The following is a 27,372-nucleotide window of genomic DNA, read 5'->3' as shown; positions in this document are numbered from 1 at the left end:
CCAAATGACATTTTTTGTTCTGATTACAGCAAGAGAGGTGAACATCCAGAAGGTGATGTTATGGTAAACCCAGAGCGAGTTCCAATCTTCATCACTGGCTTCTCGACTGAGCAATAAAGGAATTAAAGTCACCACACACATCCTGGCCCAATGTCACAGAGAACATTAACTTTACATGTCACTGAAGCAAACTTGACCAAAATGCCTACAACCTTAATGGCTAGGAAACCATGAGCCTAAGAAAACTACACCAATTATAGAAAATCCTACTCTCTTGTCCAGAGCTATAGATGACCATGGTAAATATTATTCTAGAAACAAACTTGACATCTTAGCAAATGATGCATGTATTAGTACCTTTAGGCAAACTTATCACAGGAGCAGAAGACACCAACCTTTAGAATTCATGCAGTTACTCACTTCGGTATGGATGTCGCAGATTATGTACTTTATATCCTGTATAATTTCTGTATTGTGAAACTAGTCCTTGCCATTCATTTAGATAATTATAACTAATTACTAACCTTACCACTTTGTGACAGATGTACAAGGGAGTTTAATAAATTCTGTACAGAAGCTCAGGGGTCTGTACTAGGGGTCTTGAAAAAGAATAAATTCCAAGGAGACAGTTACACTGCACTCTTGAGCAAAAGCCACAAATGTTCATGTGTCTGTCTTGATTGTAAATATAGACAAATGCATTTGCCCAATGAATTAAGACATCAAATTATATGGAATTAAAGAAGTGTAGATACCACATTAAGATTCTGTACTCTTGCTTCACCTTTTGGCTAGAAAGTGAAAACAGACTTAATAATTAATATTTACTATTCATGTGTAAAGTGTGTAACTTTGCTAATGGTTAACTTAAAAAAAATAAGCATATTAAAAATCTTTTAATATGTTACATGTAATTAATGTAAGCAGTTTTGAACTTGTGATCTTGAATTGTGAATAAAATTGCTTGCACCTGTAACACTTCGTGCTTCAGATGTTAGCTGTAAATGATCAGCAATTAGTTTTTGAATAATCTTAGAAAAATTAAAAAAAAGTTATACTTGCTTCTAAACACTTAAACAAAAAAAACCCCACAAAACAAAAAACATACACTAATGTATTCCTAGTCCAATGGTTCATTTATTGAGACTCATTTAGACTTAATTATCAAATGCTAGACTGCATTCAAACATTTTACCTATTACATTCGGCTCCTGAAGCAACCTCAACAAATGTGATTTGAAACATGCATTTCAAATCTACGAAGTCCCCCCCCAAAGAAAATCCCCAAATCTCATTTGTCTGGCTACTAGAGAAAATGGCACGCATATTTGTCAAACCTGCAAATGGAGAAAATCTACTGTATGGACTAAAATCAACAGTACAGCTCTCTACAAGGGTCTCAAATCAGTAAAACTGTGTGACTGAAAATTAAGGCTTCTTTGTAACACTGAGTGAATTCACCATGTCGGCCACACGGACATGTATCTATCAAGAGCAGTGCAGTTTCTTCTCTATGTAGAAATAAAGAAGGGATGTGCTGAAAACCCTTTTCCATACCCAGTTATCAAAGGTTATTTACATAATCAGAGTGACCCTTTCTTTAAAGTGAACGAGATTTCACTGTTGGTAAAACATAGTAAAAAGATAACATCATACACGCTGTATCAAACTCTAGAATTCTGAGAGAAATGAGGAGCTAAATGTGAATTAAATATACACAACTGCACATAGAAATTCATTTACACTTCAACATTTACAAGACACAGGTCCAATGAACCCCAAAAAGTGCCTTTACTTACATGTGTTTACTGTCAGAATGCTTGGTTTGCTTCTTTAGGTACAAAATTTGAAGTCCATTGTGTGACTAACAAGCAAACACATCAGCTATTTGAAAGGGGAGAAATGAAAGTTTAAAATGCATCGTGTTTAGAACATGTACAGCGTTTTGCAATGTACCTGTGTACTTCCTGTAATTGGCAATAAGCAAATATATTGTTGAATACAGATGGAGGGGAAATGTACAGTTTATTATGTCCGACTCCATTAAAACAATGAAAATAAATTTCGCAAATAAATTCAGTTTCCTGCTGAAGGCATTCTATAGTCAAAATTTGCTTCTTTGCACTTAAACCCTGATTCAGGTCAGTTCTGAATGTTTTCCGGGAAAAGTCAATGACTTCTATTAGTCTCTTTATTCCCTCCTCACACGAGGAACAGCACTCCCACAAAGTGACTCAGATGTTGGACAGTGATGAACAAATCACTGTGTCTGGTAGCCAGCCATGCCAAAGTTAGCCTGGTTCATCACAGGGCCAGGCTGTGCCTGAGAGGGCTGAGTCCCAAAACCTCCCACCCAGGCAGGAGACTGTGATTGTCTAGAAAGAGAAAGCAAGTGAGGAAGCATTGTTTTCAAATGCCCTAACAGATGAGGTTAACCCCCCCCTTTTTTTGAGTTTTCATTCTGGCATTTTCTGAAGAGTAGCTGTCAGCATGGTGCCCTTGCATGGCAAATTTTTAGAATTTTAGAACATCAACTAGTCTCCAACTTAGAAGTTTAATCAGCAATGCTTTACGTAAGCTTTTATACATGTAGCCACAAGGTCAAATCACTTACAGGACAATGTTTAGTGCCCCATACTTACAAACGTCTGTTATAAAGACTCATTTACAATACAACTCAAAACTCAACCAACTTACTCCACTCCAAACCCCTGCTGATTCCATGTCTGTCCATACATTCCATAGGAAGGTACTTGCCACCCATTCGTCATATACTGCCCATACTGCTGAGGATTTCCATACATCTGATTCCAGTGGCCCCACTGTCCATAATCCACCTGCTGGAAATAACCAGCATTCAGCAAAAAGCGTTACTCTTTATTAAAAACTCACTTTTCAATAGTTTGATTTAACCCTCTGGGGTCTGAGGGTACTTTCTGGCACTCTAATGATTTTGGCATGCTCGGATTTTGTCATCAATTTCAACAAATCTAACAGAATTTTCAAAGTCCTATGACTTTTTTGTAATAAGCACAAGTTCGGCTACAATAATATCTACATAGCACGTACAACCCCAATTCCAAAAAAGTTGGGACAAAGTACAAATTGTAAAAATCAGAACGCGGGGCGTCGTGGCTTAGGTGGATAAGGCGCCATACCATAAATCCGGGGACCCGGGTTCGATTCCGACCCGAGGTCGTTTCCCGATCCCTCCCCGTCTCTCTCCCGCTCATTTCCTGTCTCTACACTGTCTTATCCAATAAAGGTGGAAAAAGCCCAAAAAAAATTAAAAAAAAAAAAAATCAGAATGCAATAATTTACAAATCTCAAAAACTGATATTGCATTCACAGTAGAACATAGACAACATATCAAATGTCGAAAGTGAGACATTTTGAAATTTCATGCCAAATATGGGCTCATTTGAAATTTCATGACAGCAACACATCTCAAAAAAGTTGGGACAGGGGCAATAAGAGGCTGGAAAAGTTAAAGGTACAAAAAAAGGAACAGCTGGAGGACCAAATTGCAACTCATTAGGTCAATTGGCAATAGGTCATTAACATGACTGGGTATAAAAAGAGCATCTTGGAGTGGCAGCGGTTCTCAGAAGTAATCAGAAGAGGATCACCAATCCCCCCAATTCTGCGCCGACAAATAGTGGAGCAATATCAGAAAGAGTTCGACAGTGTAAAATTGCAAAGAGTTTGAACATATCATCTACAGTGCATAATATCATCAAAAGATTCAAAGAATCTGGAAGAATCTCTGTGCGTAAGGGTCAAGGCCCGAAAACCATACTGGGTGCCCGTGATCTTCGGGCCCTTAGACGGCACTGCATCACATACAGGCATGCTTCTGTATTGGAAATCACAAAATGGGCTCAGGAATATTTCCAGAGAACATTATCTGTGAACACAATTCACCGTGCCATCCGCCGTTGCCAGCTAAAACTCTATAGTTCAAAGAAGAAGCCGTATCTAAACATGATCCAGAAGCGCAGACGTCTTCTCTGGGCCAAGGCTCATTTAAAATGGACTGTGGCAAAGTGGAAAACTGTTGTGTGGTCAGACGAATCAAAATTTGAAGTTCTTTATGGAAATCAGGGACGCCGTGTCATTCGGACTAAAGAGGAGAAGGACGACCCAAGTTGTTATCAGCGCTCAGTTCAGAAGCCTGCATCTCTGATGGTATGGGGTTGCATTAGTGCGTGTGGCATGGGCAGCTTACACATCTGGAAAGACACCATCAATGCTGAAAGGTATATCCAGGTTCTAGAGCAACATATGCTCCCATCCAGACGACGTCTCTTTCAGGGAAGACCTTGCATTTTCCAACATGACAATGCCAAACCACATACTGCATCAATTACAGCATCATGGCTACGTAGAAGAAGGGTCCGGGTACTGAACTGGCCAGCCTGCAGTCCAGATCTTTCACCCATAGAAAACATTTGGCGCATCATAAAACGGAAGATATGACAAAAAAGACCTAAGACAGTTGAGCAACTAGAATCCTACATTAGACAAGAATGGGTTAACATTCCTATCCCTAAACTTGAGCAGCTTGTCTCCTCAGTCCCCAGACGTTTACAGACTGTTGTAAAGAGAAAAGGGGATGTCTCACAGTGGTAAACATGGCCTTGTCCCAACTTTGAGATGTGGTGGTGTCGTGAAATTTAAAATCCCCTAATTTTTCTCTTTAAATGATACATTTTCTCAGTTTAAACATTTGATATGCCATCTATGTTCTATTCTGAATAAAATATGGAATTTTGAAACTTCCACATCATTGCATTCCGTTTTTATTTACAATTTGTACTTTGTCCCAACTTTTTTGGAATCAGGGTTGTATGTCATGGCTGTACTTTTTAAAAAAACAACAGATAAATAAAGATGTTGTAAAAAGCAGTTTTAGAACCATGTTGGAATGTGTGAAAAAAACTTGACCTTACCCATTATGTCGAACCGTTTTGGTCACTTGAGGTGATTCTGTTCAGTCATAGGAATGCATCAAGTACAAAAATTAAATCTGCTCCACTGATTTGGACAATTAACTAGCCGTCAAAAACATTTGTGTCCTATTGTTTTGGGATTAAGGATTGGCAGTGGGAGGGGTATTTTTTAAATGAGCAAGTTTAAAAAATTTCCATTCATTCAATGAGAAGAGCGAAAACCCCTCCCACTGCCAACTCTCAATCCCATCAGGTCAAGTCACAATGGGTAAGGTAATGGTTTTCACACATTCCAACACCATTCTAAAACTGCTTTTTACAACAGCTTAATTTATCTGGTATTTGACTATTCAGTGCATCTTGAAACTAACTCTTGTACCATTTTACTCAGTTCAGAGCCACAACCATTTCTGTTACTCTGTTACACAATTACTCTAATTTTGCTCCCACACCAAATTTTACTCTCTAAACTCAAATTAGAGCAAAATTAACTATTTTGAGGAAAATACTTTTAACTCTGGAAAAAAATAATTGCTCAGTCATTTTTCCTGTGTATACACTACAGCGTGCGCACATCAACCGATCCACTCATAAGACGTTCATCAGTGTTGCAGTTCTCAAGATTGAACCAAATCGCTGTCCTGAATCATCCGAAGCACATAAAATCCATGTGCCATCTCGCAACAAGTTTTACCTCCAAATAGCCTAAACTATGTCTGAGATTTTATCCTGCTTACGGTGGGCGTTCCCACTGCAAGAGAAACCAATCGAGACCGAAAGTGATTATCATGCCGTTATCATCTGAATAGTCTTATGAATGCGTAAGTGGGCGCTCAGAGCTCTGACTCCAGTGTGACTAAGGTGACATGTTTCATGTAATTTAGGTAATTTAAAAACTATATTATTATTTGGCAGTGGGCACACAGGAAAGTGTAAAATATAAAAGTTTGTCGATATGTTTATTATGCTTGTATGATAAACTCGAAGATATTTCTCTCAATACATAACCTACTCATTCTAAACCTGCCGAGCTTCGCCGGCGAAGCTCTCGACCCCAAAGGGTTAAGAGCTTAAAATGGTAGTTAACATTACTGTAAAATTCTTAATTGGCAAACAATTAAAATTGATGCACACTTGTTCTGTTACAGGCTGGACAGTTTTTGCCATATCAGGTGACTCTTTGCCCCAGTAGCACTTAACAATATGGCCTTCAATAGTTGTTCCATTCACTGACACAATGGCATGGGCAGCACTTTCATGAGTTGAGAATCTGTGGATAAGAGAGAGATCAACAATAAGCAAACAAACTTTACAGTGTATATGTGACATTAAAGTTGGAGCCAGTACTGGGGATAAAGGACCCGGCCTTGCTGTAGATCACAGCTAAGCCCAAATGGTTATAGTCTCAGACTTTTGTATACTTTTCTGACAAATTTTTGAACACTGGGACACAAGTGTTTTGGACTCAAGATATATTTGATGAACTGAAAAATACTGGCAGAATCCTGTCTTTATAAGTTTTTAAGAGTTTTGAGTGAACCAGATAGAGGGAAGTAAAATTAGTTAGTTAATCTCACATGTTTGCCAACAGGCTACAGGAAAGTGTCTATGGTTATGTTCTGCGTCACTGTTTCTCAAAGTGCGGTCCACGGACCACTAGTGGCCTGCAAGTTGATGTTGTAAAATATCATGTTTTATCATCAGTGTGTCGCAAATTGCCTACATGACTCCAAAAGCAAAGTTATGAATAGCACAAAGGAGTTGTTTTCTAGATTGAATAAATTCCTATGTAAATTCAAATAGTAGCCTATTATTTGAATTTGTCAGACACTAAGCAAGCCCAACAGTTTTGAGACACTGCCTATAGCTACGTCAGTTTAGGTTACACTTTCATATCGATGTCACCTCTGAACGTGAAGGGAATGTGGAATGCGGAGAAACTATGAGTAACCAAATTAGACTTGGCATCAAACTGTCAAAAAAATAACAGATCAGTGGCTGAAGACTGGGTCAGTCAAAAGAAAAGCACAAGAAACATCTGACGAAAGCAAGGACAAAGTGCAAAGACATGATGATTCTTTGTTTGAGAAAACAAAGCAGCGCAACCGGATCAATGTGGCCCCAATATAAGGTTAAAACTGTCCAGTTTGGAGCCAGACATTGCCTCATTGATGTATCAGAATAAGCAGCACAATTCTTCCCATTAAGAGGAGGACAACAATGAGTTAGCTAGCTATACTATTTGTAAAACTGTCATTTCATTAGTGTGTAATTTGTAATACACTGTTGAAGTAGGCTCATTGTTTTTTTGTTTGGGATATTTAGGGGGTTAGGTGGTCCCCAAATTTATTTTTTTTTTTTAAATGGATAAAGTGGCCCTTGGTCTGAAAAAGTTTAAGAAACACTGTTCTATGCAAGTAGAACCTGCCAAGTCTTGAGCCAGGAACATCAGCTTCCTTAACCTCCTTGGTGCCATCTAATGGAAGAGCAGTGTAGCTACACAAAGACTGGATAATAACTAGAATGCAGCCTAATTACATCAAACAAAGGATTTCCTGTTTTATTTTAAATGTTAATTGCTGGAAGTAATACAACACTCAACCTAGACACAACGCTGGGTAAACAAATGGTGTCTACAATACACACAAAAATATAGAAGAAATCAAGTTATTGTCAAAGCAATGATAGCTGAATTCCATAAAAAGCCATCTGTGTGTCAGAAAATGCTGACAAATCATTTACATTTAAGGGGGAGGGATGTAAAGAATTGCTCTTAGGACCTACCTGATAAAAGAATAGCCTTTTTCTGGGAAAACTCTGATTTCCATTATTTGCCCAAAAGGTGAAAACGTCTGTCGCATAAGGTGATCTGTTACAGAACAATGCAAATTTTATTATGAATATGTAATACCAACAACACAAAATACACAGGATATTTGTCTTAGTGTTAACACCATATCTGGCTTACCTGAGAGCCCTGATTGGATGCCACCACAGTATACAGTGCAGTTCTGAGGACTTGACTGGTTCACAACATCTTCATATCTCAGTTGCTTTGGGCTGGCTAAAGTTTTCCCCAAACAAAATCAATTATATAAAACTGAGTAAATTTATAAAACCTGGCCAACAATTAACACTATATAGCCAAAAGTTTGCGGACACCTGCCCAATCACACCCATTTGCAATTTTCGAACATCCCATTCCAGATTTAGCCCCCCCTTTACTGTTATAACCAACTACACTCTTCTGGGAAGGCTAGATTTCAGAGCATGGCTGTGAGGATATGCGGTCATTCAATAATAAAAGCATCAGTGAGGTCAGGCACTGATATTAGGCGAGGAGGCTGAGTTCCAATTCATGTCAAAGGTGTTCAGTGGCGTTGGGGTCAGGGCTCTGTGCAGGCCACTCGAGTACTTCCACCTTAGCAAACCATGTCTTCATGGAACTCACTTTGTGCACAAGGGCATTGTCATGCTGAAACTGGCTTGGACCCTTTAGTTTCACTTAAGGGAAATCTTAATGCTATAGCATACAAAGACATTCTGGACAATTGTGTGCTTCCAAATTTGTAGCAACAGTTTAGGTTGCTACACCACACATGGGTATGGTGATCAGGTGAACACAAACTTTTGGCCATATAGTGTATACGCTTGATTCAAATAATACTCATTATTGGAAAGGGGGGGGGGGCAGACAGAATAGTGAATGATTTAAAAACCAGGACCATAAATCTAATCTTGGTGAGTACACTTAAGTACTCTGTCATTCCATCAACTCAGCTCTTACTACCTCTCAAAGAAAACATCAAACTACACAGTACTAGGCTCCTCCTGCACCAGGCTCTACCCACTGACTGCGACGACAATCAGAAGACGTGACTGATGTACTTACCGTCTTGAGTATTCTTAGGGGCTGGAGGCTTCCGAGTGGCCCAGTTGGTCCGAATCTGCCGTCCTCCTAACCACTGGCCACCCATATGTACTATGGCATTCTCCGCATCCTACCAATAACATTAAAAAAAAAAATTATTATTAACATGAAGAAAAATAAGAGTCATAGGGAAAATTGCTAGCCTTTCATCACTGCCTTTCTACAATTTAAAGCCTCTGCTCATTATTAAATATTAATAAGACTAGAATGGGCTGAACCATCAAGAGACTAAAGGATCTAAAAGTCATTTACAATTAAATAATTTCCATTTCAAATGCACTGAGCATTATTAAATGATCATTTAAATTTGAATAAAATTGAAAATGGGTCGTAATAAATATAATAAACAGAAATGGAAATAACCTTCACTTTGTGTTCCTGAGCTGGAGCCTTACCAGTTTGTTATAGAAGGACACAAATCCATACCCCTTTGATTTCCCTGTTGTCATATCCTTCACCACACGAGCATCCCTGGAAGAATATGATAGACCAGACATGTCAGTTCACTCCCAATCAGCCAGCATGGTAAAGAAATGAAAGGAACCATACACACACAGTAATGTGAAGCATTTTTACAGTTCCCTAAATAAACGAATGAATTAATTATGCTAACAATTCTCTGCATCTTCTCACTATAGATATGCTATCAATAATATAAGTTCATGCAACCTACAATTAATTCACTGTTTTGTAAAGCTCCAGCTCAGTCAAGGTTTTCATTATACAGTGATCCTGGTGTTACACACAAGGCTTTACACTTTTATAACAGTAAAAATAAGAAAACCACTACAAACAAATTATTTCTTTACCATGCATTCCTAATTTATTTTGCTGTCTCTAATCCTACCAGCAGAGTTATACAGAAATATAAAAAGTGGAAAAAAAGGAATTAAACGGCATACATGGCCTGTTAACAGATTTCTTTATTTTTCCTGGTCAATTCTTTACCACCAGTTTGGGAAGCTGCAAATTTCGAAAAATTAACATTTTCAGAATTTTAAGAGAATCAAACTATCAAAACAACTAGGCAAACGACAAAATACAACACTTTTACAAGTTCAAGAAATATTGGAGGATTGTTTAAAAAAAAAAAAAAAACTACACTACTTCAGTGTTAATACAAAGCTATTGCAGTATATAAATATAAAAAGGTAAAGAGTAAATAGAAAAAAATCTACATCTGAGTTCCCAGTGTGCACAGTTCCTTGCTGTTAGCCTTCAAGCTCCTGTCCAATCCTATGAGCATTTCTGTAAAATAACCAGAGTGCTATTAACTAACACTCACAGCTAAAAAGAATCTGAAAAATGTTCAGCTTTATAGTAACAATTGTACACCAAATATTGAACTGCTTTAAAAGTGAACAGTCAGATTTACTTACCATTTCTTCATTTTAATCTGGACTGTGTGGTGGTGCAGATAATCTTTTTAAGAAACACCTTTAAAACATGGCTCTAGACACAGTACTTCCTAAAAAGTCCCAAAAACCTAACCTTTGTAATGTTTTGGGAGCTGAAGAACATGTAGATTTATTAGTGTTTGTGTAATACTAAAAGGTCTGCAGATATGGTTCTACAGTCATATGAATTTAGCTTCATTTAAATTTGTGGAATCAACCCTAAATTTTGTGTCACTCCTACAACACATAACAAAAGCAATCAACTGCTTCTCTCTCAACTCTGTCTTTCTTTACCAAGTATAGGTTTTTTTTTTGGGGGGGGGGAAAGTATGCTGATAATAGATAAACTTTTCTAAGAAATCATTAAGTAAAAATTATACGAATGATTTCGTATAAACCTCAGTGGCACAGCAAAAAAAACCCAAAAACTTCTTAGTACTTACGAGATTTTCCCAAAGGGAGCAAATGCAGCTCTGATATCATCAGTGGTGATCTCAGGACTCAGATCTCCCACAAAAACATGGAAATGATCTGCAGAAAAAAAAATTATCCTGATACACTTAAAAAAAAAAAAAAGTATCATTCTAGCCGCATAAAATGTATCTGGCAACGACTCGCACTGAATATGACTCATACTCATATTTAAAAATGATTCATTCTGTTACGCTCTTGATGCAGGACACAATGTTTGCAAGATAAAAGCCAACTCACTGGATGTGTCTTTCTTCTGACTGCTTGGAGTCGTTGCCCAATTCACCTTGACCTCCTGCAAATGAAGGTCAAGCAAATGAAAACGGTACTTTCATATACGGCAATCACACATTATCAGCGTCTCAGTTCGTGCCTCAGGAGCACAGACGGAGCTGTACCTTTCCTAGAATTTTCCTTCCGTTCATTGCTGCTAGAGCAGCTGCAGCATCTCTGTGTTCATAGAACTCCACAAAACAATATGGGTCATTGCTTGTGTGCTGCAATATAGAAAATCCAACATTATCCAACTGCAGAGAAGAAACAGCAGGAAAGCACATAATTAAATCAGACAGATGTGAAAAAATTGCAATTATAAAAATGTATTACTTTTTCCTGGACAAAACTAGGTGCTTGTGTAGTTAATATAAAACTATAAACTAATACATAGCATATTACGTTTCAGGTTTTTTAAAATAATATTGCCCCCCCCCCCCCTTTTTTTTAAGCACTAGGTTCTTGTTTATTTGCATTCCTTATATGTATACAAGTCACACATTACTAATCCAAAAATAGTTTTGCTGCAAATTATATTTATTTAGGCCAAACATACTGGATTCCATATCAATAAACTACTATGCGTCACTGATCGGGTTTCATACTGGGTAAAATGCTAAAAAATAAAAATAAATACACAACGTCCCTAGCTTGGTAAGCTTTAGGAGATTTCTCCAAACCATAGTGAATCCTTACCTCTGTTATCATTTTACAACTTTTGCAAGGACCAATCTGGGTGAACAGCTGAAGGATTAAGTTCTCTGTAACATCCCTAGACAGGTTTCCCACGTAACTGCAAAAACAAAACAGAATTCCAGAGAGATCCTTAAACCTCAAATCACACACACACACACACAAAATCGCAGACACATGCATAAAGCAACAAGACTTGAGTATGGACAGGAGGAGGAAATCCGATCTCTTCCCCAGATTATTTCCCTTAGAAACTCAAGAGGGCCTTATTTTTAAAATAAAATAAAATAAATAAATGCACCTTTGTCCTGTTGGTGTGTTCACATGCCCTATTACCTTACACTGCAAATGAACAAAAAGCTGAAATTATTATTATTATTATTATTATTATTATTATGTACAGTAGAGACTGGCAAGCTTGTATATATTTAGATTAACATACGTTTTCACATATTATAAAAAGGCAACAAAAAAAAGAGACTGTACTGTACATTATGAGTAAAGATTTGTGGTAATAGTGAGTAATGCTGTATGAAGGGCTCAGACACTGCGTGTATTTGGAGCTCGGCGGTTATTTTGCAAATGCGTTCCTAAGAAAGCCGAGAACTCCCCAACTTCCGGCTGTAGAAATTAAACACGACGTTTTAAGAATAAAACAATAACTTTGAGAAGAAAGACGTGACAATCTGAGGGTGAAACATGTCGAAGGACAGGAGGCATTGTTGTTGTGAAGCAGGCCACAGCACCGGGGCTATTAGGCCTCCGAAAACGAGCAGCTGGGGACACATCAGACAATAGCTAACATGTAGCTCGGTTAGCTAGCTGACGAGAACACTGGGAGTTATTTACATATTATTCGACGCTTAAAATGTATAACTTGGCTACCCGTTGTAGCACAGTGTCCGTGTTCACCGCTGCATTAAGTACAATTCGGCATTCACCTTTAAAGAAACTCCTTGATGAGAGAACATGTCAAGCCCGCGTACAAGTTAATATTAGCCGCGGTCACAAAAACGCTGGCTAGCACTGCCGAGCCGACGAGCAACGTTAACACCAGATAGTTTACAAAAAACAAACCGAGAGCTTTTAGTCGCTTGGCAGGACCACGCATTATATTTATACACGACTAAAATTGATTTTTGCTCAGAACTTTGAGCGACTGTTCACCTCTATTTTTCACTCCTCCCGGCTAACCAGATATGGCTATGCTAACGAGTGTGGTAGACAATTTGAACACTGATCCAAGCGCATGGACTGGCATTGTTTTATAAATTACTTACAGGGTTTTTGGGTGGCTCTCGTCTTCCATTCTCAGATATCGTACAAAGTTTAGTGTAACTTATTGACAACCCACCTGTCGTTTATAGCTTATGTAAAAGAACACCAAACTGGTAAAGCTAGTTACTTTGCTTATTGTGTAGAAAATGGCGAAACCCGGCCAGCCAGGACTTCCATCAATGCGCATGCGCGAACGATCACGGGGTTGGATATCGAGCCCTTGTAAGGTGTGTTCAAACAGCGCAGTGCTGCGCACATTCTCCAGCTCTCCCGATCTTCAAATAGTCGTTACTAAGATTATTGCATGTGATGTATTTGCACACACTCGGATTAAACTCGAATTAAAGCCATATGTTTATTATGCCACCATAATTATAGACAGAATATAAGGTCTTATAACGTATATCTCATATATGATCGTCATGCAGTGGCTACATGTTATATAAGCGCAATCTGCACAGCTTCAGCATTGCACCAGGATTGCTCCTGCTCCTACCAGGAGATTCTGGATTGAACCATAACCAGAAAAAAAAAAAAGTACCTGGCCAACATCCAAGAGATAAAGATTAGCTTTAGGGCACTGTATACTGTGTACCAAAATTGTCGAATGACATTGTTAGCTGAACTCATGGTCAGTTATTTATCTATTTTAAGTTGTATTTTACTGTTGACCACAAACCTTCAGCGTTCAATGTGCTGCGACTGTGCAAATATGATCTACTTTCTTAGCCAATAAAACAAAGCCAGACACTACAACAGGAGTCTTTTAATGTTTGGTTAAAACTGATGGAAACCATGTTAAAACAAACAATAAGACAGTTTAATTAAAAATCTCATCTCATCTCATTATCTCTAGCCGCTTTATCCTTCTACAGGGTTGCAGGCAAGCTGGAGCCTATCCCAGCTGACTATGGGTTAATTAAAAATGTCTAAATAATAAATATTTTCACATTTTTAATAAAATTAAGTTTTATTTAAACCTAATTTTATTCCTAATACATTCATAAGTCTATGATTTAAGTTAGCGAAACCTAACATCATTCACCTTACCGTCCTCTTAGTCTGGGAACTGGCTTGCATACAGATCCCCTCTGTGAAATCACATCACATTTTGATTGTATGGTGTCACTAAAGGTTTAGTAACAATGCTGACCTGCTCATGGTGGAGCAAGAAATAAAAGAAGAAGCCTTCATTTGTCATATAAACATTACAGCACAGTGAAATTCTTTTTCCACATATCCCAACTTGTTTGAAATTTGTGGTTGGAGCGTAGGGTCAGTCATGATACAGTGCCCCTGGGGCCGATAGGGTTAAGGGCCTTCCTCAAGGGCCCAACAGTGGCATCCCGACTTTCTGATCAGTAACCCAGAGCCTTAACCGTTGAGCCACTACTGCCCTATGAACACAAGTCCCACTTTTAATGCCCTATATGAATAGAGTTCACCCCACTGGTTTAGTAACCGAGACATATACACCATATAAAACAGCAGACATCTTTTTGAAACATTCATTTATACATACATTTTCTTTACTGCTTATTTATTACAAGTCGTGTATCAGATAGAGCCAGTCCCAGCTGACTATGGGCAAGAGGCAGGGTATACCCTGGACAAGTCGCCAGGTCATCACAGGGCTGACACATAGACACACAGACAACCATTCACACTCACAGTCAATTTAGAGTCACCAGTTAACCTAACCTGCATGTCTTTGGACTGTGGGGGAAACCGGAGCACCCGGAGGAAACCCACGCAAACACGGGGAGAACATGTAAACTCCACACAGAAAGGCCCTCGCCGGCTGCTGGGACCGAACTCAGGATCTTCTTGCTGTGAGGCACCAGTGCTAACCACTACACCACCGTGCCGCTCCAATACTACTACTACTACTACTAATAATAATAATAATAATAATAATAAAGAGAACGTGGGGCATGACAACAACAACAATTCCGGTGGTCATTGGTGCCCTTGGGCTTGTTAAAAGGGGAATTGAAAAATACACCAACAAGATCCCTAGGAACATCAGAATTGAAGAGCTTCAGAAGATCGTTCTCCCTGGAACTGCTCACATACTCAGGAGGACTCTATCCATCAAGTAATTCACCAGACATGTGACTGCCTCAGGTTCAAGGGATGAACTCAGCACCATGAGAGAAAAGAGCAGTACTTTAACTCTTTACCCCTTAATGATGACATATGACGACCCCATGTATATCACATAATGACGACATTTGACGACTCTGAATTTGCCTCTACATATGTATTTGACCCTTTACAGCTATCCCAGGTGAATATTTATGATAAAATGTATGAATTTTGAAAAGATAATTGTTATATAAAGCATCTTTGTAAAGTTGCAGCAATCATTTATTGTACACCATTTTACATGAATTCTTCATGTAAAATGTGAAGATTGGTTTTCACACAGGTATTACTCACCTTTCAGACACTACCTGTGAGTTGGTGAATGTTGAAACATAACTTTATTAGTGGTTTTTGCATTCTGTGTCATGCCCTCTTTTCAAAAATGTATGATATGTCATGATCGTTTCAACATAATGAAAGAGAAAACTGATATGAACAAAACCTTGTCTTTAGACTTTTTTTCTTGTAAATATCCCTTACAGAAAAAACACATGAATTTCCCATGTATTTCACATGTGATCACGTTACCACATGTTACCACATGTGGTAACGTGGAATACATGGTATCAGATTTTGTAACGTGTTACCATGTAGAGCACATGTGGAAAACATGTTACCACATGTGTAAAACATTCCCACATGTGAATCACATAAAATTGGGCCAAAACCACGTTTCCCATGTGCAAATAACATGTTTCCCATGTGCAAAACACATTTTCCACATATTTCATATGTGAGAAATCACATGTGAAGTTTATGTGGTTTTTCTGTAAGGGTATGTTCTAAGGGTGAACAGTATATACGTATACAAGGGTGGTTGTAGCAACTGCTTTAAGGGGTAAAGAGTTAAGGATAAAGATAATAATAATAATAATAATAATAATAATAGTTATAGGGGCTGCACGGTGGTGTAGTGGTTAGCGTTGTCGCCTCACAGCAAGAAGGTCTGGGTTCGAGCCCTGTGGCCAGCGAAGGCCTTTCTGTGTGGAGTTTGCATGTTCTCCCCGTGTCCACGTGGGTTTCCTCCGGGTGCTCCGGTTTCCCCCACAGTCCAAAGACATGCAGGTTAGGTTAACTGGCGACTCTAAATTGACCGTAGGTGTGAATGGGAGTGTGAATGGTTGTCTGTGTCTATGTGTCAGCCCTGTGATGACCTAGCGACTTGTCCAGGGTGTACCCCGCCTTTCGCCCGTAGTCAGCTGGGATAGGCTCCAGCTTGCCTGCGACCCTGTAGAAGGATAAAGCGGCTAGAGATAATGAGATGAGATGAATAGTTATAGGGGCTGCACGGTGGTGTAGTGGTTAGCGCTGTCGCCTCACAGCAAGAAGGTCCAGGTTCGAGCCCTGTGGCCAGCGAAAGCCTTTCTGTGTGGAGTTTGCATGTTCTCCCTGTGTCCACGTGGGTTTCCTCCAGGTGCTCCGGTTTCCCCCACAGTCCAAAGACATGCAGGTTAGGTTACCTGGTGACTCTAAATTGACCGTAGGTGTGAATGTGAGTGTGAATGGTTGTCTGTGTCTATGTGTCAGCCCTGTGATGACCTGGTGACTTGTCCAGGGTGTACCCCGCCTTTCGCCCGTAGTCAGCTGGGATAGGCTCCAGCTTGCCTGCGACCCTGTAGAACAGGATAAAGCGGCTAGAGATAATGAGATGAATAATAGTTATTATTATTGTTGTTCTTATAGTTAACTTTATTATTATTAAAGAAGAAGAAAGAAAGCACAACTTTATTCATCACACACTTGTGAAATTTCCTCTCTACATTTAACCCTTCTGAAGCAGTGAACACACACATGCGAGCAATGAGCACACACACATACCCAGAGCAGTGGGCAGCCATGCTAACTTTTAGGTGCCTCGCTCAAGTGCACCTCAGCCCAAGGCCATCCCATATTAACCTAACCGCATGTCTTTAAACTGTGGGGGAAACCGGAGCACCCGGAGGAAACCCACGCAGACATGGGGAGAACATGCAAACTCCACACAGAAAGGCCCTCGCTGGCTGCGAACCCAGAACCTTCTTGCTGTGAGGTGACCATGCTAACCACTACACCACTGTGCCACCCAACAATTAATAGTTATTATTATTGTTGTTCTTATAGTTAACTTTATTATCATTGTTATTAATAATAATAATAATAATAATAATAATAATAATAATAATAATAGTTATTATTATTGTTGTACTTATAGTTAACTTTATTTAACTGATAAATATCATCTTTACATGTTTTAAACTTTACTTAACTTTTACAGTCTTTGCACATTTTAAACTTTTACTTAACTTTTATTCCATTTTATTCTGCTGTTTTTTACTGAACTTTTACTTCATTTTATTACTTTATTTCTACTATGGTTTAATTCTCATATTTTTATTTTTCTCTCTTCTTCCCCCTTTATTTTGTCATTTTATTTTCTATTGTTTACTGTTTTGCCTTTACCTCTGTAAAGCACATTGATCTACCACTGTGTATGAAATGCGCTATATAAATAAACTTGCCTTGCCTTGCCTATTATTATTGTTATTAATAGTTATTATTGTTGTTGTTCTTATAGTTAACTTTATTATTATTATTATTATTATTATTATTATTATTATTATTATTATTGTTATTCTTATAGTTAGCTTTATTATTATTGTCATTAATAATAATAATAATAATAATAGTTATTATTATTATTGTTCTTATAGTTAACTTAATAATAATAATAATAATAATAATAATAATAATAATAATAATGACAGAGCTAGAACTTTCTTCTTTCTTCTGGAGTGCACTAGTTGATTCTCGAAGCCCCGCCCCTTCAGCGCGCGTCACCGCAGAGCTTGTTTAAAGGAGCCGAGTGCGGTGTTATGGCACAATATTCAGGAGCGAAGCTGCATCGGAGCATGAAAACACTGTCTCCTGTTGAAACCATGGCTGCCAATGATCCTCTGCCTCCAGGATGGGAGATTAAAATCGACCCTCAGACCGGATGGCCGTTTTTTGTGGATCACAACAATCGCATCACAACGTGGAACGACCCCCGGCACGACAGTAAACGGGTAAGCGCGATCACAGCGCGGGCTCGAACCCTGACACAGCCGCGGGGTTTGGAGATGCGCTGAAGTTGAGGCTCCTCTGCTCTTTGCCGCTGCTCTGCTTCCCCAGTGCCGCACGCGGGCGGCTGGGCTGCGCATGACAGCTGATGGGTTTTGACCCAGTCTGTTTGTCTAACTTTTACCTGGGCTCCATTTTTATTAAATTGCGCAGAAAAGACTCCAGTGAGTAACTGGATGATAAAGGACTTGACTATTATGGGCTGTGTGTCGGACTTACGGTCCGCTCACTGGCATGATGAAGTCCAGGTTGCGCTCGCGCCCAAAATAGCGCTTCTTCTCATATTCTCATAGCGGAATGATGGGCTGCGACCGCACACAAATATTTTCGTGTTGTGATCTAAGCTTGACTGGTGTGTGTGTGTGTGTGTGTGTGTGTGACGCACTGCAGTTATTATGTCGTCTAAAGACCCTGAGTGTTTGACCATCTCTATAATGTTTATTTAAAGACCCAGGAGCTGCGCACACTGCGGTTTGCTGGGAATATCGCTGGAACCGTGCGGTATCGTACCTCCGAAAGTTTTCCTTACATGGGATTTGAGACAGATCCACCCTCTCATGCTTCAGTTATAGCCAATGGAAGCTAATGCCTTTAGCCAGAGACAAAGCAAGGTAGATGTTTCAGTTGTCAGAATTATCCAAAAAAAAAAGCACTTTCCTATTAGGCAGCAAAATCAATCTGATCAAACACCCAACACCTATAGAGTTGGTCTGGATGATCCACTGAAGACCAACTTGGGCCCAAATCATATAAATTCAACACTGGGGGAGGGAGTATTACTGTGGAAGAATAACTTCAGCTCATAAACAGTAGAGAACATTCCTGTTACAAAGTGAGGTTGAAACCATGGGGGTGCAGACTAGTGCTCACCAGCTGGTATCTCTCATTAAGAAAGATCAACACTTGCTGTTGTCCAAAGTTAGTGTCACTAAGAATTTGCTGGAAAGACACAGCTGCCAGGAGATAAACTGGGTGCACGGTCATGCCAAAGAGTCAGAGGACAGAAGGTCATTCCTGTTCAGGTTCTGTTTACAATGACAGCTTTATTTTACTCTTCACGTATTAAGAATCAGATTAAGATAACTGGTAAACTCGACATTAAGCAAAGAGCGTTCATCTCTGAACATTCATCAGTTTTACCTGTTATACACGACAGTTGTAATAGCCTACTGTAACAATATTAATATTTTTTGCATACTAAGAGGATTTACGATATGGTCAGGGTCTGAACCCACCGATTCACACGGATGAGTAAGGCAACTCTTTTCTCATCAGGGATCTGTTTAGTGAAGCTCACCCCCACACCAAGTATATTTTAAGCTACAGTGTCAACCAAACAGCAATCCACTGAAAACACACACACACACACACACACACACACACACACACACACACACACTGTGAGTCATGTCATGATGGCAAGTGTATGGCGTATATTTCTAGTAATACAAAACATCAGCAGATTATTTACCGGTATGAAAATTTTGACTCTGATTCTGGATCAGCCATTTATGGGTTTTGGATTTTTTTTGGCCTTGGGATGTTAAATCTAGAAAAGATCACATTCAGTTGTAAAAACCTTGGTTTGTCAAAGGGCAGTACCACACATATTAGCCATGAGTTTAATACGTTCCCTTTGTCCACAGTGGGCAATTTACTTTACAAATACATTAAATTACATAAAAGAGGCCGTATCTCAGCCCTGTTGAATTCTTGAACCTGATTAGTTAGAATGTTAGAATTTAGATGGTTAGCATTTATTTTATATAACTGCATGACTATGAAGTATTGCTGGCTGGTAGGCAAATAATAGGTTTATATTAGTGTGCTTATTCTAATACATTATCATTTCTCTGGTAGTACTTTATTCACAGGGATGCTCCACATACTCTAAGACTAATAATAAATGTAAGGATGGAGGAGAAGGTGCATGTTTTTTTCTTGTCTAATTAACTTTATGAGAAATTAACAGAATGCTGCTATAACTAAGTTATAACAGGAACTAACTTGCACACAATGTTAAAAACAACTATATACGGATAAAAAGTTTGACACACAACATGGCATGATATTAATGTGACTATAAATGGATAAAAAGTATGGTGTGATCTTTTAATGATTAAAAAAACGTTGAAAATGTACTGTGGTTTAAGAGGAACAAAACACTTTGGGGTAGATTAATGCATGCCCTGTTTTTATTACTTACATGTTACATCATAAGGCCACTTATATCAAAATATTATTTCAAACAGCAAAACTGAACTAAGACTTACACAATCTTATTTAAAAATAAGGGGGGGGGGAGTAATGTATGCAAACAGGGACACTGGTCTGAAATATGCTGATTGTGTGTGTATGATCTACAATTCCTTACTAATGATCAGGGTGGTAATACTTTAGACATGTGAAAGCATTTCATTATATGTATAGGTATTTCACAGTATAAAATTGTTATGCACATACCATTACAGTGATATCACACATAGTATAAGGAACAGCATGTTGAAATGTTTTCTCTCACTGGTTATTTCACATTCATGAGTGGGGAGTTCGTTGCTCCCAGAGAACGTGTTTCAAACTATGGAAAATATATGGGATTGAGTACAGAAAACATTTTTGCTTTGATGGACATATTTTTTTGGAAAGAGAACTACAACTTGTAGATATTCCCATTTTGTGAAATGCAGTGAATTTAATGCAGTGAAAGATTTAGGAATTTTAAGGAAGCCTTCACCGAAGCAGCCTTCGCAAAGATTAAAAGTAGTAGCACATAGGATTTTTTCCATTGTAACAGAAATAAAGATAGTGTAGCATGTGTGAAATATTACATGGTGTTGAAAAGCGAAAGCTTACAGTAATCTGTGAGGTGACGAGGTGACTTTGTTTTACAAGAATAGTTAAGGTTAAGTGTAAAGATTTCTCTATAACCTAAATTAAGCATGCCTCTTTTAACATTTCCCCCAATATTTTTAAAGAGCCTCAATTAGGTGATATCAGTTTCATGTAATGTTTTAGTACACGTAGATTATTTATAGCTTTTGCATCTTTCTTGTGTAGCATCACTAACATGTTTGCCATTGCTTTTCAGTGACGTACAGCATGTTTATTTAATGTAATTGATGAATGTGTTGCAGGGTACTCAGCTTCCCTCCAATGGCCCCTGTGCATCTACAGAATCCTCTCCTCAGGACATGCACAAGGTTTTTTTTCCGGAGATGAAACAGCCAACCCTACGTCAAGGCTATATCCCCATCCCAGTCACCCATGAAAATGTTGAACCCAGGCAGCAACAGTATCCACCATTTTCTTATATGTATCCAGCAAACCAGCAAAACCTAAGAGCAGATGGCCGGACTCCATCCCCGACTCCCACACTGCACTGTCGACCAAGATCGCCAGTACAGGCCACGTCAGAGGCCGATTCACACTGCCTGTCCTGTTCACCTGTTTCGCATGGACCTGAGGTACAATCCCAGTGAACTAGATTTTTTATATGATGGGTACATGCATTTTGGGATTGTGTAGATTATTTTAGGTAGAGGTATTTTGGGACCTTCTTCAGTACTTCTGTACAGAAGCCTTTATTGGGCAAAGTAAATTGTTTCAAAAAGCTGAGCCCAAATATAAACACTTGGCACTGCATACTATATTTGGTAATAAAATATTTTAATAAGTCAAGGATATCACAACAAGTCACAAAACACAGGAATTGGAATCTGTATACTGTGTACTTTGTATACTCTACGAATAATACCTTTGTGTACTTTATAAATACTACCTAAAAAGCTTGGGGGGGGGGGGGGGGGGTTATGTATTATTTATGTATTATTGTAATCGCTATTTCATTAGACTTCTTGTGATTACGACAAGCTATTTAGGATTCATGTTTAAATAGCTGCATCATTGACCAACTTAACTACATCCTATGAAAGCTGTATATACTGGTTTAGATAGATATATCTGTCTAATACAGGCCTATTCAAATGGCGGCCCGCGGGCCACATGCGGCCCACACGCGACCCAGATGCGGCCCGGACGCGGCTGACGTGATGCGTCACTAATTCCGTATAGGCCAATACCACGAGTCTCCAAAACTTAGTACATGCATTTTCATTACCTGATAAAAATAAATAGATAATATTGTAATAATTATTTTGCACGTTTGTTATTTCCCAGCTACTGTTAACTCAGTATGTTCAAATGGAAACAACAAATAGCCTATGCATACTCTATCAAGTGCGCGGAAAAGCGGAAGAGTGGTATGTGTGGAAGAACGGAACTAGCGACACTAGCAACATATGAGTCCCTAGCAACATGCTGCATACAAAGACGTGCTGTATTTTAAGCTAGGCACTGTTTAAAAAAAGAAAGAAACAAACATGTCTCTCTCTACATGTAAGCGAAAAATTGAGGACGAGAATCGTCGATTCAACCCAGCATGGACTGAGAAATATTTGTTTATTTTGCCGACTGCCAACGCCAAACCAATGTGTTTGATATGCAACGAATGCATTTCTGTGCTAAAAGATTACAATATTCGGAGACACCACCTGGAAAAACACCCAACATTCCGCGTGAACTTCCCGGAGGGATCTGCAGAGAGGGCTGCTAAAGTACAGAGCCTGATCGCGTCTTACTCTCGGAGCACGACAACCATGGTAAGAGCTTGCACCTCTCAAGAAAGAGCTACATCAGCATCTCTGAGGGTAGCTTGGATTTTGGCTAAAAAGAAAATGCCATTCACCGTCTCCGAAACAGTGAAAGAATGTGCGTTGGCCATGGTGGAGGAGGTCATAAGTGACGAAAAAATAAAAACAAATGTGGTGTCAGCTCTCAAAAACGTCCCCTTGTCAGACACCTCTAACAGTCGTAGAGTAGAAATACTTGCTACCCAAGCATTTGACTCGCTGCTAAATGATCTGAAAAAAGCTGACGTGATGAATTTTGATTAGGCCTCTTCAATGTTGGATTGAAATATAATAGACATAATAGAATATAGGGCAGGCTAGACATTATTTATTTTGACATAATAATAATAATAATAATAATAATAATAATAATAAATAGATAGATAATCGGCTGTGCCACTTGTTAGTGACCTCGGAGAACTTGTGGCCCAGCTCAAGCTCTTGGATTCAAAATGTGGCCCAGAAGGAAAACTAATTGAATAGCCCTGGTCTAATACATAAGCTTAGACTAATAATTTTGTCTTTACTTATTGTACTCTTTTAAAAAAAGGCCAATTCTAGAGCCCTTAAGTGTTTTTCAGTGTGTTTCTCTCAGAGACCTGTTAAAGATTCTATCCTGAACCCTACAACAGTATTTCACTATCAGAGAAGGTTACAAATACAAATAATTTAGGAAGCCTGGGACCTATAACTGTCCAAAGAATCCCTCAAGAACACTTTTTTTTTTTTATCCAAGAGTATACAATCGGGGCACAATGGTGGTTTTCATCTATTGTAATGGACAATAAACACCTTCAGATTCTGATTATGAAATCTTCATTTATTTTGTTGATTTTAGGTTCACCATGTGCACCATTCACCACAAGGAGCACAGTCTCATACCAACTCGCATCATCAACCTTCCAGACCCAGCAGCACAGGCCTCCGGGCGGGCTATATTCCCATTCCTGTCATTCATGAGGGGACTGGAGGCAGCCCACAAATCCAGAATGTCCATCCTAAGCGCTTCTGGCAAACAGAATACCAACCCTCCATTCACAGCCGCCAACCAGAGGAGTGGAGTCCTGGCCCTGTGTTTTCCACAAGAGAAAAAGCCCCGACCTACCGTGAACAAGTGCCCATCCAGCTTGAGCAGAATCGCTCAGCTAGTCCTATCTTACTCCCCAGTGTAAGGGCTCAGGAGCCAGTCAGAGCACAGGTCATGAGTGAGAGGCCACAGGTAATGTTGCTAAAGTGAATTCTTAGGCATGTTTAATACAGAGTGAGAGACAATGAACATACGGCAGCATGAAGCACTGAGTATAAAATACTGGTATAAACCTGAGCTCCCATACCTGTGATGTTTTATTTAAAATAAGGATCCTGAATTAGACTACTGCACATTTAAGGGAAGTGTGATTTGAGGAATAACAATTTTAATTTCATAAAAAAACAATAGTAACATGCAACATTTAAATTGCAATAAGAGGAACTAATGTCCTGATATCTTCTCTTCCCAGGTCCAGCAGCATGTTGTACACACAGAGATTCCTCCAAAAGTTGATCATTCTGTTGAACATCGTATGAGCCACCCCATTGAGATTCCTATTCAGAGAGTGGCTGAACCACAGCAACCTGTACCACATCCCATATCACCACTGGCACAGCATCCCAAACTAGAACCCGAACAGGAACTTGTACAGACCCCCATACAACAGCGTATACTAGAGCCTGTGCAGACCCCCATACAACAGCGTATACTAGAGCCTGTGCAGACCCCCATACAACAGCGTATACTAGAGCCTGTGCAGACCCCCATACAACAGCGTGTACTAGAGCCTGTGCAGACCCACATACAACAGCGTGTACTAGAGCCTGTGCAGACCCCCATACAACAGCCTGTGCTAGAGCCTGTGCAAACCCCCATACAACAGCCTGTGCTATCTGAACAAGTGCCAGAAATGCAAGAATCTGCCAATGCAGGTTCCATGCAGGTTCCAGCATCACCAGAACCCCAGGAACCAGCAGCTCCACAACCAGAAGTTCAACTTGAGGAGAAGGTGGAGCCAAGCTCAAGTCACCCAGGACTGACAAAGGTGCAGCAAATATTGGAGCGGGTGGAGAAACTGGCCCAGGAGGTGAAATGTTTTGATGGGAAAAAGAATGATAAAAGATATCTGACACTGGAGGAATTTTTGACCAAAGAATTGTTGGCTCTGGACTCAGTTGATCCAGAGGGACGTCTAGATGTGCGTCAGGCCCGACGTGATGGTGTCCGCAGAGTACAAACCATTCTTGAGGAACTGGAGACACTGGGTGAGCAATCAGAAGCACAGATGAGCACCAGCAGCACTGAAGCTGAGAAAGGAGAGCCTAGCTTGATCAACCAGGTAGACGTGGAGAAGGCCAAGGAGATATCATAACTGCAAACCAAAGCTCTAGTATGAAAGAGACACAAATCACATCTCCTCAGTCTGTTATTGGTTGCATGCACAATTAATTTAATTGTTCTGTTGGCTGACAGTTAATGTGTGATTTGTTTGCTGAGTGCAGTTATGCGTGCTGTTATGTGATGGCGCTCTTGTGGAATTTTACTGTACAAGTGTCTTGTAGCAGGACCATAGTGGTGACCTTGTGGCGACTAAGTTTCATCCTGAAACTCAGTCTCAAATAAGAGGCCTTTCTTCAAATGAATGTGCTTTATTTTTGCTTCTCCTTAGGACAAATATCCGATGTTTGCCTTTAGTCTTTTCCATGTATGATGAAAAGCTTTTGAAATTCCAACAAGAATACCTTCTGTTTCTTAGAAGAAGGCTGATTTTGTTCATTGATTTTATAACAGCAGGCAAAGACAAACAGTTAACAAGTATAAAAAGGGTCATGGTTTCACATGAAAAACAAACTTATTATATATCTATTCTTTACATTTGGAAAACAAAAACTGATCAGATTAGCTGTGTTTTGACCATAATGTCGTGATCTTGATACTTGTCAACATCAGTATTAATGGTTGAATGATACAGACAAGTGTTATATTTCTATTCTATTTTTGTGCCAAAATGAACATTTTTACATATTTTCCAGTGGTAAAAATGTCCTCCATCTCCATTAAAGTGTATTCTCTTAAAACACAAAATATACATGAATAATAAACGACCTGAAAAGTATACTGTGTATCCCTTCTCATGTGACTTCTGTGAGGCTTTCGAACGCTGCAAGCACTTAATGACTGTGATATAAAGTGGCAGTGTACCGTTACAATAGATTGCAAAGTAAGTCGTGATATATGCATTCTACCACATTTTAAAATTGGGGGTGGAATAGTCAAAATTACTGCAATAAAAATAGCATGCACTTTACTTATTATGCAGCTGTATCATTTTTACTTTGAAAGTATAGCACATTCCATAGAAAATATAAATGATCTAATATAATTGGCACCGAGGTTAGAATATTAGACCACTTGTTTCAGATGTGACCTGGATCTGTGTAATTATAATAACATACTAAACATGTTATCAAGCTGTGTTTTTTCCATGTACAATTTTTTTTAATCATTCTATAGCCCTTGGTAGACTGTTCTCAATCCACAGCAACACTGTGGATTGAAAGTGCTCAAAAACCCTAGTGTTCATGCCAGTGCTAAGTACATTACATTGTTAGGGTCACTGCCGAGAATGGTCCACCAGCCAAATAATGTCAAATCAGTGGTGGTCCTAAGGGGCCCCTTTCCAATTTTAATCATCATTCAAGGTCCCCATATATGGTAGGTGTACCTAATACACTGAATGGCCACTGAGTGCATTGCGTATGTGATTATACTGAAGCTCCCCCCGTGCTTTGTGAATGCATCAACCTGATTTTTGATGGCTTGACCATACGACGTCCGTATGTACGTACACGCACAACCAGAGGGAACCCAATCATAAGTGTAAGGCAACGTATCTCATAAACACTTGACCACTGGTCCACAAAATTTGCATCTTTATTTACGTAAGATAGATGGGGTTTTATCCAGTACTTATTTTTAATTTCTTTTTAAAAAACACTATGGGGGGGCGGCACGGTGGTGTAGTGGTTAGCGCTATCGCCTCACAGCAAGAAGGTCTGGGTTCGAGCCCCATGGCTGGCGAGGGCCTTTCTGTGCGGAGTTTGCATGTTCTCCCCGTGTCCGCGTGGGTTTCCTCCGGGTGCTCCGGTTTCCCCCACAGTCCAAAGACATGCAGGTTAGGTTAACTGGTGACTATAAATTGACCATAGGTGTGAATGTGAGTGTGAATGGTTGTCTGTATCTATGTGTCAGCCCTGTGATGACCTGGTGACTTGTCCAGGGTGTACCCCACCTTTCGCCCGTAGTCAGCTGGGATAGGCTCCAGCTTGCCTGCGACCCTGTAGAACAGGATAAAGCAGCTAGAGATAATGAGAGATGAGATGAAACACCATGGGATTATATACTAACACAT

The 27,372-nt window shown here is 39.4% G+C and overlaps 2 protein-coding genes across 11 annotated transcripts; one reads left to right on the top strand and one right to left on the bottom strand.

The window, feature by feature from the left end:
- Positions 1-1,117: 1,117 nt before the first annotated feature.
- tial1 (TIA1 cytotoxic granule-associated RNA binding protein-like 1) lies at positions 1,118-13,165 on the bottom strand. Of its 10 annotated transcripts, none has more exons than XM_060926095.1 (13): positions 12,998-13,165; positions 12,019-12,059; positions 11,721-11,817; positions 11,150-11,278; positions 10,992-11,046; positions 10,724-10,811; positions 9,279-9,354; positions 8,845-8,953; positions 7,921-8,016; positions 7,737-7,821; positions 6,087-6,222; positions 2,698-2,840; positions 1,118-2,375 (listed from the first exon to the last, which is right to left on the bottom strand). In XM_060926095.1, the coding sequence occupies exons 3-13, from the start codon at positions 11,730-11,732 to the stop codon at positions 2,261-2,263; spliced, it is 1,044 nt and encodes a 347-aa protein (XP_060782078.1). In that variant the 5' UTR covers positions 11,733-11,817; positions 12,019-12,059; positions 12,998-13,165; the 3' UTR covers positions 1,118-2,260. The 10 variants fall into 10 exon arrangements, with proteins under 10 accessions (XP_060782078.1, XP_060782073.1, XP_060782072.1 ...); XM_060926090.1 differs by having other exon boundaries at positions 2,698-2,837; positions 13,072-13,152; XM_060926089.1 differs by having other exon boundaries at positions 13,072-13,150.
- A 4,830-nt stretch (positions 13,166-17,995) lies between these two features.
- Positions 17,996-26,076, top strand: bag3 (BCL2 associated athanogene 3). The gene is made up of 4 exons (XM_060924771.1): positions 17,996-18,187; positions 21,377-21,706; positions 23,769-24,149; positions 24,430-26,076. Exons 1-4 carry the CDS (start codon positions 17,996-17,998, stop codon positions 25,330-25,332), a joined length of 1,806 nt encoding a protein of 601 aa, XP_060780754.1. The 3' UTR covers positions 25,333-26,076.
- The last annotated feature ends 1,296 nt before the right edge of the window (positions 26,077-27,372 follow it).

The sequence above is a fragment of the Neoarius graeffei genome, chromosome 7 (assembly GCF_027579695.1).
Source record: "Neoarius graeffei isolate fNeoGra1 chromosome 7, fNeoGra1.pri, whole genome shotgun sequence".
Classification (NCBI taxonomy): Eukaryota; Metazoa; Chordata; class Actinopteri; order Siluriformes; family Ariidae; genus Neoarius; species Neoarius graeffei.
Note: the sequence above shows the minus strand (reverse complement) of the source record. Positions and strands in the feature narration are given on the sequence as shown.

What these genes read in the sequence shown, in the direction of transcription:
- bag3 (XM_060924771.1), top strand. Translation starts at nt 17,996, where the DNA reads ATGGCACAATATTCAGGAGCGAAGCTGCATCGGAGCATGAAAACACTG. An exon ending in CTGTTTCGCATGGACCTGAG is followed by an intron (nt 21,707 to 23,768) that starts GTACAATCCCAG and finishes TGTTGATTTTAG; the next exon opens with GTTCACCATGTGCACCATTC. An exon ending in TCATGAGTGAGAGGCCACAG is followed by an intron (nt 24,150 to 24,429) that starts GTAATGTTGCTA and finishes TTCTCTTCCCAG; the next exon opens with GTCCAGCAGCATGTTGTACA.
- tial1 (XM_060926092.1), bottom strand. Translation starts at nt 13,026, where the DNA reads ATGGAAGACGAGAGCCACCCAAAAACCCT. An exon ending in GTTGTAAAATGATAACAGAG is followed by an intron (nt 11,279 to 11,720) that starts GTAAGGATTCAC and finishes TCTTCTCTGCAG; the next exon opens with TTGGATAATGTTGGATTTTC. An exon ending in AAAGGCTATTCTTTTATCAG is followed by an intron (nt 6,223 to 7,736) that starts GTAGGTCCTAAG and finishes TCTTATCCACAG; the next exon opens with ATTCTCAACTCATGAAAGTG.